Source organism: Melanerpes formicivorus, unplaced genomic scaffold (assembly GCF_026170545.1).
Source record: "Melanerpes formicivorus ecotype bairdi unplaced genomic scaffold, bMelFor1.0.p_v2 SCAF_1, whole genome shotgun sequence".
Lineage (NCBI taxonomy): Eukaryota > Metazoa > Chordata > Aves > Piciformes > Picidae > Melanerpes > Melanerpes formicivorus.
In genome coordinates this window covers 47,960,178-47,976,300 of record NW_027142353.1, presented here as the reverse complement: position 1 = coordinate 47,976,300, position 16,123 = coordinate 47,960,178, and the positions used below count along the sequence as shown (strand labels likewise).

General features: G+C 61.6%; 1 protein-coding gene across 1 annotated transcript; it reads left to right on the top strand.

Annotated features, from left to right (window-relative positions):
* The first annotated feature begins 4,425 nt into the window (after positions 1–4,425).
* LOC137445414 (olfactory receptor 52E8-like) lies at positions 4,426–16,083 on the top strand. The gene is made up of 3 exons (XM_068147147.1): positions 4,426–4,487; positions 6,734–7,751; positions 15,836–16,083. Exons 2-3 carry the CDS (start codon positions 6,761–6,763, stop codon positions 16,081–16,083), a joined length of 1,239 nt encoding a protein of 412 aa, XP_068003248.1. The 5' UTR covers positions 4,426–4,487; positions 6,734–6,760.
* Positions 16,084–16,123: the final 40 nt, after the last annotated feature.

Sequence of the window (16,123 nt, the reverse complement as noted above, 5' to 3'; positions counted from 1 at the left end):
AGCCCAGCAGGACTTGAGACCTCCACCCACACTTCCAGGCCACGGAGCTTTGCTCCTCATTCTCTCTCTCTCTCTCTCTCTCTCTCTCTCTCCAGGCTGCTCTCCTTGGAGAGGTTCCTTGCAGCAACCTGTGGTGGTTCCTCTTCTTCTGCCTCTTTGTCCTTTGTGGGGAGAGCCCAACCCCCACCTGGCTTCCAAGCTGTTTTAGGGTCAGGGAGGTCCTGGTTGGTGGTGGCCAGGTGGGGGCTGGAGCTGGTCCCACTTGCAATGCAAATGTTGGAGGAGCAGGAAATGGTTGCCCTGGGGCTGGCTCCTCCTGTTTAATCTTTAATCCAACTCCAAGCTCCAGCAGTCGATGTTCTCCTGGGAACTTGGGAATGGGGAAGGATTAACCTCCACCACCAAACCCCTCCCTTGGTGAGGATGGAGGTTTGGGGTCTCCTGTGCCCTCCTGCAGCTCCAGCATGGTCCACCTTCCTCCGGGGTGAGTCCTGAGGAGCTGTTGGGGCTGAGGGTGGTGGCTTCAGGGGGGAGAAGAGGAGAAGGGTGGAGAGAGAGGAGCCTGGTTGCCTCCTGTGAAGAGGTAGGAGGTCTAAAGCCCTCCTTGAAGTGTGGAGCTGCTGCCTGGGAACCTTCCCAAGGTGGTGACAAAGGTCTGGAGGAAGAGGAGGAGAAGGGTCTGGAGAAGTTGTGAGGAGCAGCTGAGGGCCCTGGGGTGGGGGGGGTGAGGCTGAGGGGAGACCTTCTGGCTGTCTGCAGCTCACAGCCATGGAGGTGTGGTGCTGAGGGCCATGTGTTGGTGTTGGCCTTGGCAGTGCTGTGTTCATGCTCCCCTTCCATGCTCCCCTTCCATGCTCTCCAAGGTCTTCTCCAAGCCAAATGTCTCTGTGGGTTGGCCCCTCCCAAGGAGATGGAGCTGAGGGAAGCAGGAGGAGATGCTGCTGTGGTGGTCCAGGTCCCATCCCATGTTGGCTGAATCTGCCTTGAGGTGGTGGAGACCTTGCTGGGGTCCTACTGGAGGAGGACATCACCATGGGCTCGGTGCCACCAGCTGCTGCCACCTGGGATCTCCTGCACCTGCTGGGGCCGGGGCAGAGCTTCTCCTGCTCTGCTGGGGCTGGGGCAGAGCTTCTCCTCCTGCCCTGCTGGGGGCCAGGGCAGAGCTTCTCCTCCTGCCCTGCTGGGGCTGGGGCAGAGCTTCTCCTGCTCTGCTGGGGCTGGGGCAGAGCTTCTCCTCCTGCCCTGCTGGGGGCCGGGGCAGAGCTTCTCCTCCTGCCCTGCTGGGGGCTGGGGCAGAGCTTCTCCTCCTGCTCTGCTGGGGGCCGGGGCAGAGCTTCTCCTCCTGCCCTGCTGGGGGCCAGGGCAGAGCTTCTCCTCCTGCCCTGCTGGGGCTGGGGCAGAGCTTCTCCTGCTCTGCTGGGGCTGGGGCAGAGCTTCTCCTCCTGCTCTGCTGGGGGCTGGGGCAGAGCTTCTCCTCCTGCTCTGCTGGGGGCCGGGGCAGAGCTTCTCCTCCTGCCCTGCTGGGGCCGGGGCAGAGCTTCTCCTCCTGCCCTGATAGGGCTGGGGCAGAGCTTCTCCTGCTCTGCTGGGGCTGGGGCAGAGCTTCTCCTCCTGCCCTGCTGGGGCTGGGGCAGAGCTTCTCCTCCTGCTCTGCTGGGGGCCGGGACAGGGCTTCTCCTCCTGCCCTGCTGGGGGCCGGGGCAGAGCTTCTCCTCCTGCCCTGATAGGGCCGGGGCAGAGCTTCTCCTGCTCTGCTGGGGCTGGGGCAGAGCTTCTCCTCCTGCCCTGCTGGGGCTGGGGCAGAGCTTCTCCTCCTGCCCTGCTGGGGGCCGGGGCAGAGCTTCTCCTGCTCTGCTGGGGCTGGGGCAGAGCTTCTCCTCCTGCCCTGCTGGGGCTGGGGCAGAGCTTCTCCTCCTGCCCTGCTGGGGCTGGGGCAGAGCTTCTCCTGCCCTGCTGGGGCTGGGGCAGAGCTTCTCCTCCTGCCCTGCTGGGGCTGGGGCAGAGCTTCTCCTCCTGCCCTGCTGGGGCTGGGGCAGAGCTTCTCCTCCTGCCCTGCTGGGGCTGGGGCAGAGCTTCTCCTCCTGCCCTGCTGGGGCTGGGGCAGAGCTTCTCCTGCTCTGCTGGGGCTGGGGCAGAGCTTCTCCTCCTGCCCTGCTGGGGGCCGGGGCAGAGCTTCTCCTCCTGCCCTGCTGGGGCTGGGGCAGAGCTTCTCCTGCTCTGCTGGGGCTGGGGCAGAGCTTCTCCTCCTGCCCTGCTGGGGCTGGGGCAGAGCTTCTTCTGCTCTGCTGGGGCTGGGGCAGAGCTTCTTCTGCTCTGCTGGGGCTGGGGCAGAGCTTCTCCTCCTGCCCTGCTGGGGCTGGGGCAGAGCTTCTCCTCCTGCCCTGCTGGGGCTGGGGCAGAGCTTCTCCTCCTGCCCTGCTGGGGGCCGGGGCAGAGCTTCTCCTCCTGCCCTGATAGGGCCGGGGCAGAGCTTCTCCTCCTGCCCTGCTGGGGCTGGGGCAGAGCTTCTTCTGCTCTGCTGGGGCTGGGGCAGAGCTTCTTCTGCTCTGCTGGGGCTGGGGCAGAGCTTCTCCTCCTGCCCTGCTGGGGCCGGGGCAGAGCTTCTCCTCCTGCCCTGCTGGGGCTGGGGCAGAGCTTCTCCTCCTGCCCTGATAGGGCCAGGGCAGAGCTTCTCCTCCTGCCCTGCTGGGGGCCGGGACAGAGCTTCTCCTCCTGCTCTGCTGGGGGCCGGGACAGAGCTTCTCCTCCTGCCCTGCTGGGGGCCAGGGCAGAGCTTCTCCTCCTGCCCTGATAGGGCCGGGGCAGAGCTTCTCCTCCTGCTCTGCTGGGGGCCGGGGCAGAGCTTCTCCTCCTGCTCTGCTGGGGGCCGGGGCAGAGCTTCTCCTCCTGCCCTGCTGGGGCCAGGGCAGAGCTTCTTTGGGATATGGGAGAGGAGGAGTAGGAAATCAAAAGTGGCCCCACAGGCTCCTTTGGGTTGGAGGCTTCTGGGGTGGGTGAGGTGGCAACTGGACCCTGGCCTCCTCCTCGCCCTTCCGCCTCTCCTCCTCCTCTCCCTTTCCCCTCCCCACCCCCACCCTCTCCTCCTACTCCTCCTCCCCCTTGCACTGTGCTGAAGGCCTCAGTCCCTCCTGAGGTGCTCCCACGTTCTGCTGGTGTCCCCCCAAGCCCAGCAAAGCTGCATTTGGCCCTCCTTGAGGACATCTTGGCCATGGGACAGCCCTGGGTGACTGTACAGTTGGGCATGGCCACCACCCAGCCTGGTGCCACCACCCAGCCATGGCTTCTCCCTCCCATCTTTGGTGCTGCTCAGGGCAGTGGTGGTGGAGTCCTCATCCCCTGGAAGGCTTTTCCAAGTGGTGGAGATGTGGTGCTGAGGGCCATGGGGTGCTGAGGGCCTTGGGGTGAGCTCCATGGTTGTACTTCATTGATCTTCAAGGTTCTTCTCCAACCAAAACCATTCCCTGGCTCCATGATTCCCTCCAGGTGGCACTCCCTGGTAGGGCTATGGCCAGCAGAAGCTTCAGGGCTTGGTCACAGCCTCCAGAGGCTGAGTGCACCAGGTCCATGGTGCTGGTTAGGATTTGCACCTTCCAGTTTGGGTACCAGCCCAGGAGGCTTGGCTGAGGCACCTGAAGGCTCTGAGGCCACTCAGGGAGACTTGGACAGAATGGAGAGCTGGGCAGAGAGGAACCTAATGAGGTTCCCCTCTCCTGCCAGAGCAGGACCCTAGAATCCAGCTCAGGTCACACAGGAACAGATCCAGATGGGGCTGGAAAGGCTCCAGAGAAGGAGACTCCACAACCTCTCTGGGCAGCCTGCTCCAGGGCTCTGGGACCCTCCCAGTGAAGAAGTTCCTCCTCATGCTGAGGTGGAACCTCCTGTGCTGGAGTTTCCATCCATTACCCCTTGTCCTATCCCAGGGCACAGCTGAGCAGAGCCTGTCCCCTCCCTCCTCACCCCAGCCCTCAGATATTGATAAACATTGATCAGATCCCTCTCAGCCTTCTCCTCTCCAGACTAACCAGCCCCAGGGCTCTCAGCCTCTCCTCACCAGGCAGTGCTCCAGGTCCCTTCAGCATCCTGGTAGCCCTCCCTTGGACTCTCTCCAGCAGATCCCTGTCCCTCCTGAACTGGGGAGCCCAGAGCTGGATGCAATATTCCAGGTGGGGCCTCCCCAGGGCAGAGTAGAGGGGGAGGAGAACCTCCCTGGATCTGCTGGCCAGGCTCTGCTGAATGGAGGATCCCAGGATGCCATTGGCCTTATTGGCCACCAGGGCACACTGCTGGCCCATGCAGAACTTGGTGCCCACCACCAGGAGGTCCCTTCCAACCCCCTGTGGTGCTGTGGTTCCTCTCTTGGTAGGTTGCCCCAGGAGGTCTCAGAGGTGAGCTTGGTCACCCAGCTGGTCAGAGTGGGACCTGTGGCTTCCTCTCCCTGAAAGCAGTGGAGGTCCTGACAAAGAGCATCCAGGTCACCACCAGCACAGGTAGGACTTCTCCAAGGCTTCCCTTGAGGGGGGGTGAAGGGGTGGGAGAGCATCACCTGACCTGTGTGGTGGTGACAGCAGAGGGACCTTGGTCCATGAGGGTGGTAGAGGAGAAGATAGGAGAATGAGGAAGAAGGAAGAGGAAGGGGGGAGGAGGAGGAAGAGAGGAAGGTGGGAGGAGGAGGAAGAGGGAAAGGGGGAGGAGGAGGAAGAGGGAAGGGGGAGGAGGAAGTGGGAAGGGGAAGGAGGAGGAGGAGGAAGAGGGAAAGGGGGAGGAGGAGGAGGAGGAAGCGGGAAGAGGGGGGAGGAGGAGGAAGAAAAGGAAGAACTCTTGTAGAGCAACCCCTGGCAAGTGAACCCTGAGGGCCTTCAGAGGTGGCTCAGGTTGGAAGCTGGCTGGTGACAGGAGGTTGTGTGCCTGGGCTGGTGGTCATGGGGGAGCACCAGAGGTCCCCTCAGCAAGCTGGGGCTGGAAGGGACCTCTGAAGACCTTCCTGCTCCAGGAGGGTCACCCACAGCAGGTTGCCAGCACCACAACCTCCAGCTGGCTTTGGAATCCCACCAGAAGCTCCACAGCCCAGAGCAAAGTCCCTTTAGATGTCTCCAAGCCACAGCAGTGGTGCCCATCCATAAGAAGGGCCGGTTGGATGAGCCAGGGAATTATAGGCCTGTCAGCCTGACCTCAGTGCCAGGCAAGATCATGGAACAGGTCATCTTGAGTGCATTAACACAGCACTTACAGGATGGCCAAGGGATCAGGCCTAGCCAGCATGGATTTAGGAAGGGCAGGTCCTGCCTGACCAACCTGATCTCCTTCTACGAGCAGGTGACCCGCCTGGTGGATGTGGGGAGGCCTGTGGATGTAGTCTACCTGGACCTCAGCAAGGCCTTTGACACCGTCCCCCATAGCAAACTGCTGGCCAAGCTGTCAGCCCCTGGCTTGGACAGCAGCACTCTGTGCTGGGTTAGGAGCTGGCTGGATGGCCGGGCCCAGAGAGTGGTGGTGAATGGTGCCACATCCAGCTGGCAGCCAGTCACTAGTGGTGTGCCCCAAGGATCAGTGCTGGGCCCTGTGCTCTTTAACATCTTTATTGATGATCTGGATGAGGGCTTTGAGTCCATCATCAGTAAATTTGCTGACGACACCAAGCTGGGGGCAGGAGTTGATCTGCTGGAGGGTAGAGAGGCTCTGCAGAGGGACCTTGACAGGCTGGACAGATGGGCAGAGTCCAACGGCATGAGATTTAACACATCCAAGTGCCAGGTTCTGCACATTGGCCACAACAACCCCATGCAGAGCTACAGGCTGGGGTCAGAGTGGCTGGAGAGCAGCCAGGCAGAGAGGGACCTGGGGGTACTGGTCGATGGTAGGCTGAACATGAGCCTGCAGTGTGCCCAGGCAGCCAAGAGGGCCAATGGCATCCTGGCCTGCATCAGGAAGAGTGTGGCCAGCAGGAGCAGGGAGGTCATTCTGCCCCTGTACGCTGCACTGGTTAGGCCACACCTCGAGTACTGTGTCCAGTTCTGGGCCCCTCAGTTTAGGAAGGATGTTGACTTGCTGGAACGAGTCCAGAGAAGAGCAACAAAGTTGGTGAGGGGTTTGGAACACAAGCCCTATGAGGAGAGGCTGAGGGAGCTGGGGTTGCTCAGCCTGGAGAAGAGGAGACTCAGGGGTGACCTTATCACTCTCTACAACTACCTGAAGGGAGGTTGTAGACAGGCGGATGATGGTCTCTTCCCCCAGGCAGCCAGTACCAGAACAAGAGGAGACAGTCTCAGGCTGCGCCAGGGGAGGTTCAGGTTGGATGTTAGGAAGAAGTTCTATACAGAAAGAGTGATTGCCCATTGGAATGGGCTGCCCGGGGAGGTGGTGGAGTCGCCATCATTGGAGGTGTTCAGGAGGAGACTTGATGGGGTGCTTGGTGCCATGGGTTAGCTGTTTGGGTGGGTTGGATTGGTTGATGGGTTGGACACGATGATCTTGAAGGTCTCTTCCGACCTGGTTTGGTTTATTCTAATAAAGGTTTATTCTAATAAAGCAGGTGGGGAGAGGCCAGAGAAGGAGAAGCTCCCAGGATCTCTGGGCACCTCCAGGGCTTGGTGTGACCTTGCAGATGTTTGTCCCTTTAGATGTCTCCAAGCCACAGGAGGTGGGGAGAGGCCAGAGAAGGAGAAGCTCCCAAGCTCTCTGGGCCCCTCCAGGGCTTGGTGTGACCTTGCAGATGTTTGTCCCTCTGTGTGAGCAGGGCCAGCTCGCCCCTGGAGGCGGCACCATGCAGGAGCTCAACGAGAGCAGCTTCGACCCCATCACCTTCGTCCTGACCGGAATCCCAGGCCTGGAGGAGTCCCACATCTGGATCTCTGTCCCCTTCTGCCTGCTCTACCTGGTGGCCCTGCTGGCCAACACCGTCCTGCTGCTGGCCATCAGCACCCAGAGCAGCCTCCAGCAGCCCATGCACCTCCTCTTGGCCATGCTGGCCCTGGCCGACCTGCTGCTCTCCACCTCCACCGTGCCCAAGATGCTGGCCCTCTTCTGGTTCAGCTCCAGGGAGATCTCCTTCGACGCCTGCATCACCCAGATGTTCTTCACCCACTTCAGCTTCATCCTGGAGTCCTCCACGCTGCTGGCCATGGCCTTCGACCGCTACGTGGCCGTCTGCGAGCCCCTCCGCTACGCCGCCATCCTCAGCCCCTCCCTGGTGCTCAAGGTGGCCCTCAGCTCCGTCCTCAGGGCCTTCCTCATCATGTTCCCCCCGGTCTTCCTCCTCAAGAGGCTGCCCTACTGCGGGCACAAGCTGATGCCCCACACCTACTGCGAGCACATGGGCATCGCGCGCCTGGCCTGCGCCGACATCAGGGCCAACGTCTGGTACGGGCTGGCCACGGCCCTGCTCTCCTCCGGCCTGGACGTGGTCCTCATCTCCGTCTCCTACGCCCTGATCCTCAGGGCGGCCCTGGGGCTGCCCTCCCCGCGGGCGCGGCTCAAGGCGCTGGGCACCTGCGGCTCGCACCTCTGCGCCATCCTGGCCTTCTACCTCCCTGCCTTCTTCTCCTTCCTGGCTCACCGCTTCGGGCGCCGCGTCCCGGCCGGCCTACACGTCCTGCTGGCCAACCTCTACGTGGTGCTGCCCCCCGTGCTCAACCCCATTGTCTACGGGGTGAGGAGCAGGCAGATCCGGCAGGGGGTCCTCCGCCTCCTCCGGCCCGGCCAGGGGTGGCCCGGGGCGCGGGGAGGGGAGGAGGAAGCGGGGAGGGGGGAGGGAGGTGAGGGGGAGGTGAGGAGGGGTGGAGGAGGAAGATGAGTTGGAGGAGGAGGGGTTGGGGAATATCAGCTGGAGGAGGAGGTGGTGAGGGGTGGAGGAAGATGAGCTGGAGGAGGAGGTGCTGAGGGGTGGAGGAAGATGAGCTGGAGGTGGAGGTGGTGAAGGGTGGAGGAAGCTGAGCTGGAGGAGGAGGTGTTGAGGAAGCTGACTTGGAGAAAGTGCTGAGGGATGGAGGAAGCTGAGCTGGAGGAGAAGCTGCAGCTTTTCTTGACCTTGGAAGAAGTGGTTGGCCCAAGAGGCTGAAGGGCAGCTGAGGCTGGAGAGCTTGCTGGGGACGTGGGGTTTGGATCCTCAGCTCCTTCAGCTTCCACCTGGAGATGCTCCTCCTGAAGGGTTCCATCCAGCAGAGACTGGGCAGAGCTCAGCTGAGGACCATCAAGGCTCTCATTGTCCATCACCTTGGCTTCTGCTTCTGCCTTCACTTCTCACCTCAGGCCCTGGACCACGGACACCTCCACAGCCACCAGACCAGAGCTTGGTGCAGGAACCACGGCTGGGTGATGCCAGTGGCAGATGATGGCCAGGGGCTCTCCTCCTGAGCTTGCATTGCCGAGGGCCCCTGGGACCTCTTGGTGCTGCAGGTGTTTCCATGCTGAAGAACCCCCTGGGGGTCATGGAAAACCTTTCTTGTCCTGTGTTTGAGGGCCACCATGATGTCACCAAGACTGAACCCAAGCTCTGGAGTGGGCTGCAAGGGGACAATGCTCTCCTGGCTCCTCCACAACCCTCTCCATGCCCAGGAACGTGGAGGACACTTCCCAAGCCCACACCATGACCGTGCTGGGAAGCTGCTTCCCATCTGCCCAGGGTGGTGATGACAGGCTGAAGGTAACTCCATGCCTGGACCATGGAGGTGACCCTTTGGAAGGGGCTGGTGACCCCCTGGAGATGCTGTGGAATGGTTCTGAAATGATTCTTCAGGGCTTCAGGCTCTAGGCCATGTCCCATCAGAACTGGGCAGGCTCTAGGCTGTGTCCCACCAGGGCTCTGAACTCCAGGCCGTGTCCCACCAGGCCTGGTTGGGCTCTAGGGGTCTCTGAGCTCCAGGCCATGTCCCACCAGGGCTGGGTGGGCTGCAGACCATGTCCTATCAGGACTGGGTGGGCTCCAGGGGTCTCTGAGCTCCAGGCCATGTCCCACCAGGGCTGGGTGGGCTCCAGACCATGTCCTATCAGGACTGGGTGGGCTCCAGGGGTCTCTGAGCTCCAGGCCATGTCCCACCAGGGCTGGGTGGGTTCCATACTTCGTGCCCTGGCACCCAACAGTTTGCTGATGCTGGAGCTGCCCAACCCCAGTGTCCCTTGGTGGAGAGCAGGAGCCACAAGGGCTTTCTGGGACCACCTGGATGCCAGAGGAGATGACCCTGGAGAAGGGCAACCAGAACCCTGCTCTGCTCCAGCTCCCCAAAGCCCAGGGAGCAGGAGGGAGCTTCAATATTTCATAGTAAACCAACCCAACAAAGAGACCTTCAGCCTTCTTCCAGCTCTTAGAGTGGCTTTTTGGAGGTTCCTTCTGCTCTCCTCTGAGGTCCTTTCTGGTTTCAGCTGTGGTGGAAAGCCAGAGGAGGTGTGGTGGGAACCCAAGGGTCTGCTGCTGGGGAGCTGTTTGCTCAGCAGTGGAGCTAGGCACAAAAGGTCCTCCTGTGCTTGGCTGCTTCCCACCCCCTCAGGAGGTTGAATGTTTGCCTTGGTGGCCTCCAAAGAGGAGGGGGAGATGTTTGCAGGGAGGAGATGGAGCTGGGAGGGAAGGGAAATGTGGCAGGAGGAGCAGAGGTCAACCCTGGGCAGAACCTGGCTCCATGGAGACCAAAGCAGGAGCTTGGGGAGGGTGGTGGAGGAGCTGGAGAGCAGCTGGAGGAGCTTTGGAGGTGATATAAGGGACAAAGAGGCTTTGTTTGGTGGGGCAGGAACATGGGGTGGGGGTGGGAGGAGAGGCTTTGAGGTCATGGAGGCCAAGCATGGCCCCAGCACTGCCCCAGCTCCACCACCCCATGGCCCTCAGCACCACAGCTTCCCAACCCCTCCAGCCATGGGGACTCCACCACTGCCCTGGGCAGCCTGCCACAGGCCTGGGCACCCCTCAAGGGGCACAAATTGCTCCTCAGGGCCAAGCTCAACCTCCCCTGCAACAACCTGAGGCCATCTCCTCTTGGCCCAGCCCTCAGGAGCAGCCCTTGAGCCCCAGCTGGCTGCAAGCTGCTCTCAGGGAGCTGCAGACAGCCACAAGGTCTCCCCTCAGCCTCCTCTGCTGCAGCCTCAACCCCCCAGGGCCCTCAGCTGCTCCTCCTGTGGAACAAGACCTAGATGTTGCTGTCCTAGGACAACCTGAGTCCATCTCTGGAGCTGGCAGTGCTGGGCTCATGGTTGGACTCCAGGATCTCAAAGGTCTCCAACCCAGATGACTCCATGAAGGTGGTGAGAGCCTGGCTGAGGTTGCCCAGAGGAGGTGGGAGATGTCCCATGGCTAGCACCGCCCCAGGGCTCTGAGCAATCTGCTCTGGCTGGGGCTGTCCCTGCTGGCTGCCAGGGGGTTGGGAAGGGGCCTCCCAAGGTCCTCCAACCTTCCATCATTCCTTTGAAGGTGCCTTCAACCCAACCCCTTCCACCATTCCATGATCTAGTTGCAGGGTGAGTGCAGGGAATGTGGGGGAGATGACCTCTGAAGGATGCCCCCAACCCTTTCCTCCAGCCCAGGAGGAGGTTTGCAGCTCCCAGCCCTTGCTCTGCTCCTCAGCTGTTCCTGGTGAACACATCCAGGAGCAACCTGGCAACGGTCGATGAGTCACCAGCTCAGCGCTCAGTGCCCTGAGGGCCACCAGGGGTGGGACATTCTCCACCTGCTCCAGAAGCTTTGTGTTCCTAATGGGGGTCAAAGTGTCACCTCATGACCCAGAGGTGCAGAGCTGCTGCAGGGTCTGTTCTGCTTCATTTCCCACGCTCCCAAGAGGTCTCTTTAGAGGTTTGTTTAGCTGCCTTGGGTGGTAGGAGCAGGGGGGAGGAGGGAGAGGGGGTTTGGACTCGGTGGCATGGAGAGAAGATAAAGAAGGGACTGAGAGCCTCTAAAACCTTTGGAGATAAAGAGGAGGTCATTGGAGACACTGCAGGAACCACGGGGTGGGTTGGGCTGAAGGCACCTTCCAAGGTCATGGAATGGTGGAAGGGGTTGGGCTGAAGGCACCTTCCAAGCTCATGGAATCATGGAAGGGGTTGGGGTGAAGGCCACAGCCATGCTGGGAGGGCTGGAAGGGCTCTGCTGGGTCCCCAGGCTGGCAGAGCTGGGGTTGTTGAGCCTGGAGAAGAGAAGGCTGCAGGGAGAGCTGCTGGTGGCCTGGCAGGGCTGGAAGGGGCTGAGGAGAAAGCTGGGGACAGAGTTTTGAGCAGGGCCTGAGGAGACAGCACATGGCACCAGAATGACACAGGTGTGGCACTGGTGTGAGGTCAGATGGCACCAGGGTGGCACTAGAGAGACACCAGATGGCTCCAGGGAGGCACTGGTGTGAGGTCAGATAGCACCAGAGTGGCACTGTGGTGGCAGCAGATGGCACCAGGGTGGTACTTGTGTGACTCCAGGTGGCACCAGTGCGGCACTGGTATGATGCCAGCTAGCACTAATGTGGCACTGGTTAGACACTAGATGGCACCAGGCTGGCACCAGTGTGGTGTCAGATGGCACCAGTGTGGCAGTGATGTGAGGTCAGATGGCACCAGCGTGGCAATGGTTGGACACCAGAGGGCACCAGCGTGGCACAGCATGACTGGGGCAGGCTGGGACAGGCAGAGTGGGACCAGCAGGGTCTGGGTTGGAAACAGGGGACAGGGACAGGACAGGGACAGGGCTGGGACCTAGTGATAGGGACAGGCTGGGACATGGCTTGGGATAGGGACAGGCTTGGGACAGGGACGGGGCTGGGACCCATGTGGCTTGGGATAGGGATGGGGACAGGGAGAGGCTGGGTCATGGCTTGGGATAGAGGTGGGGACAGGGACAGGATGGGACTAGGCAGGTCAGGGATGAGCTGGAGATGGGGACAGGGCTGGGATAAGCTGGGACATGGCTGGGGATAGGGACAGGGCTGGGATGAACTGGGGCATGGCTGGGGATAGGGACAGGGCTGGGATGAGCTGGGGCATGGCTTGGGACAGGGCTGGAATGAACTGGGGCATGGCTTGGGACAGGGCTGGGATGAGCTGGGGCATGGCTGGGGATAGGGACAGGGCTGGGATGAGCTGGGGCATGGCTTGGGACAGGGCTGGGATGAGCTGGGGCATGGCTTGGGACAGGGCTGGGATAAGCTGGGACATGGCTGGGGATAGGGACAGGGCTGGGATGAGCTGGGGCATGGCTTGGGACAGGGCTGGGATGAGCTGGGGCATGGCTTGGGACAGGGCTGGGATGAGCTGGGGCATGGCTGGGGATAGGGACAGGGCTGGAATGAACTGGGGCATGGCTTGGGACAGGGCTGGAATGAACTGGGGCATGGCTTGGGACAGGGCTGGGATGAGCTGGGGCATGGCTTGGGACAGGGCTGGAATGAACTGGGGCATGGCTTGGGACAGGGCTGGGATGAACTGGGGCATGGCTGGGGATAGGGACAGGGCTGGGATGAACTGGGGCATGGCTGGGGATAGGGACAGGGCTGGGATGAGCTGGGGCATGGCTTGGGACAGGGCTGGGATAAGCTGGGACATGGCTGGGGATAGGGACAGGGCTGGGATGAACTGGGGCATGGCTTGGGACAGGGCTGGGATGAGCTGGGGCATGGCTTGGGACAGGGCTGGGATGAGTTGGGACATGGCTGGGGATAGGAACAGGGCTGGGATGAACTGGGGCATGGCTTGGGACAGGGATAAGGACAAGGCAGGAGCTGGGATAGGCCAAGCAGGACCAGCAGGGATGGGACAAGGGACAGGAACAAAGATGGTGGAATGCAGCTCTGAGGTCTCCCTGGAGCCTTCTCTTCCCCAGGCTGAGCAGCCCCAGCTCCCCCAGCCTGTCCCCACAGCAGAGGTTCTCCAGCCTCTGATCACCTTGGTGGCCTCCTCTGGACCCTCTCCATCAGGTCTCTGTCTCTCTTGTGTTGGAGGCTCCAGAGCTGGCCACAGCCCTGCAGGTGAGGTCTCCCCAGAGCAGAGCAGAGCAGAGGGGCAGGATCCTCTCTCTCCAGCTCTGGCCAAGCTGCTTTGGATGCAGCCCAGGCTGCCCTTGGCCTTCTGTGCTGCCAGTGCACCTTGCTGCCTCCTGTCCAACTTCTCCCCCACCAGCACCCCCAAGGCCTTCTCTGCAGGGCTGCTCTCAACCTCCTCCTCCCCCAGCCTGGATTGATGCTGAGGCTTGCCCAGACCTAGGTGCAGGACCTTGCCCTTGGCCTTATTGAACCTGATGAGGGTCCTGCTCTCAACCTCAGTCTCACAGGATGGAAGCTTCACCCTCTCCACTTTGTGCCCCTTGGCCTGGCCCTGGGCAGCACTCAGCAGATGCCAGCCCCAGCCTCTTGCCCCCCACAGCCCCTTCAGCTCTTGCTCAGCATTGCTCAGCTCCCCTCTGGGGCTGCTCTTCTGCAGGCTCTCAGCCCCAGGGCTCTCAGCCTTTGCTGCTCCCAGAGCTGCTCCAGGCCCCTCAGCCTCTCCCCAGCCTCCCCTGGACTCTCTCCAGCACTTCTCAGTCTCTCTGCAGCTGGGGAGCCCAGCCCTGGACCCAGCCCTGCAGCTGTGGCCTAGCTGGGGCAGAGTAGAGGTGGAGGAGAACCTCCCTTGTCCTCCCCTCCATCTTTTCAAAGTCATTACAATTTGATTGGTTATTTTTCCTTTGCTTTCCTGGAAATCAGCTTTTTTTCCCCAAATCAAGCAGCACTTTTTGTGGAGCTTCACAACTGAGATCTCTCTCTTTTTTTTTTGGTCATGTGAGAGCTAAATCTGGAGACAAACCACAGGCAGAAGTGTGGGCAGTGAGAGAGCAAGGCAATGATAACCCCAAGCAAGCTCTGCAAGAGGCTTGGGAGGCTGCTGCTTGGCCATGGATCTCACAGGACCATGGACTGGCTTCAGGTTGGACCTCAGAGCTCATCTCCAAGCTCCAGACCATGCCCAGGGACACCTCTCAGCCAGACTCAGCTGCTCAAGGCCTCACCCAGCCTGGCCTTGAACAGCCCCAGGCAGGAGGCAGCCACAGCCTCCCTGGGCAGCCTGTGCCAGAATCTCACCACCCTCCTGCTGAAGAACTTCCTCCTCAGCCCCAGGCTGACCCTGCTGTGCCTCAGCTTCAAACCATTGCCCCTGGGCCTGGCTCTAGACCCCCTTAGCAGAAGTCCCTCTGCAGCCTTCCTGCAGGAGCCCTGCAGCTGCTGCAAGGCAGCTCTGAGGTCCCCCTGGAGCCTTCTCTTCTCCAGGCTGGACACCCCCAGCTCCCTCAGCCTGGCCTCAGAGCAGAGCTGCTGCAGCCCTTGGATCATCCTTGTGGCCTCCTCTGGCCTCCCTCCAGCAGCTCTGTGTCCTCCTTGTGCTGGGGACAGCAGACATGGAGGCAGGATTGGAGGTGGGGTCTGAGCAGAGCAGAGTCAAGGGGCAGAATCCCCTCTCTTGCCCTGCTGCCCACACTCCTCTGGCTGCAGCCCAGCACACAGCTGCCTGCTGGGCTGCATGAGGGCACTGCTGGCTCCTGGGGAGCTTCTCAGTACCCAGCACCCCCAAGTCCCTTCCCTCTCCCTCCCCTTCCCCCTTCCCTCTCTCTAACCACAGAGCTTTCATGGAGGGCCCCAAAGCCTACACTTTCCACCATCCTTCTGCTGCCTACCCAGTGTCTAGGGGAGAGGAGAACCTTCATCTCTGAGGGACCTGACAGTGGTGAAAGCCAAGATTTAGAGCCCCAGGAAAGAGTTGGGAAGCATCAGAGGTCTCCATAGCAACCAAGGTGGAGGCTCTGCCTCCTCTGAGTCATCCTCACCCCACACAGGGCTGCTGGCAGGAGCATGGAGCTCATTGCAAAGGGCTGGTCCTGAAGGAGGGCAACCACCTCCAGGCTGCATCCCCAGCAGCAGGGGCAGGGAAGGGATTCTGCTCCTCTGCTCTGATGAGACACACACACACCCCTGAGTGCTGGGGCAGCTCTGGAGGCCTCAGCACAGCCAGGGAGCTGCTGGAGCAGGGCCACAGCCATGCTGGGAGGGCTGGAAGGGCTCTGCTGGGAGGCCAGGCTGGGAGACTTGGGGGTGAGCAGCCTGGAGAAGAGAAGGCTGCAGGGAGAGCTGCTGGTGGCCTGGCAGGGCTGGAAGGAGCCTGCAAGAAAGATGAGGACAGACACATTGGGATGGGGACTCCACCACTGCCCTGGGCAGCCTGCCACAGGCCTGGGCACCCCTCAAAGGGCACAAATTGTTCCTCAGGGCCAAGCTCAACCTCCCCTGCCACAACCTGAGGCCATCTTGGCCCAGCCCTCAGGAGCAGCCCTTGAGCCCCAGCTGGCTGCAAGCTGCTCTCAGGGAGCTGCAGAGAGCCACAAGGTCTCCCCTCAGCCTCCTCTGCTGCAGCCTCAACCCCCCCAGGGCCCTCAGCTGCTCCTCACAACTTCTCCACAGCCTTCTCCTCCTTCCCCAGACCCCTCCCCAGCTTTCCTTGCCCTGCTCTGACCCTGCTCCAGCCCAGGATTGCAGGGGTGGTCTCAGCAGGGCAGAGCAGAGTATAGATTGTGATATAGATGGGGTATAGATTGTGAAGCTCTTTGGGTGTTTGGAGATGGCCACCGGCCCAGAGCCCTCTGTAGCTCCCTCCTGCCCCTGCAGCAGCTCAGCTCCCACCCAGCTTGGTGCCATCTGCACCCTGCCTGAGGGAGCCTCCAGCCCTCCCCCAGCTCAGGGATGAAGACATCCAAGAGAATTAGCCTCCCGCTGAGCCCTGGGGACACCACTGGCCACCAGCTGGAGCTGTCTCCCTTCCCCACCACAACTCTGGGGCCTCCTGGTGGACCCTTCTTAGTTCTTGGTTGGTCCCTCTAGGTTCTAGGAGGGTCTTTGGTCTTGGTTGGTCTTTCCAGGCGGATCCTTCCCAGATCCCGTGTGGTGCTTCCAGACGGACCCCTCTCATTCCCCGTGCGGTGCCCGTGCCTCGGGGCGGGCTCCCGCCCGCTGTGGGCGGATGCCTGTGGCTGGCAGGATGCTGCCTTTCAGCCTCTCCGCTTTAGAGCGCAGTCCCCGCGGGCCGCCCCGCATCAGCCGCCCAGCTCCAAACCACGCCCCTGCCGCCCGCCATCATGAATATTTATACAGGCCTGATGAATATTAACGAGGGGGCGGGGCCGGCGCTGCCCTTCGCCCCTGGTGAG

Excerpts from the sequence above, each read along its gene's own strand:
- LOC137445414 (XM_068147147.1), top strand. The coding sequence starts at position 6,761 with ATGCAGGAGCTCAACGAGAGCAGCTTCGACCCCATCACCTTCGTCCTG. Across the intron at positions 7,752-15,835 it reads AGCGGGGAGGGGGGAGGGAG|GCGGATCCTTCCCAGATCCC; the intron begins GTGAGGGGGAGG and ends TGGTCTTTCCAG.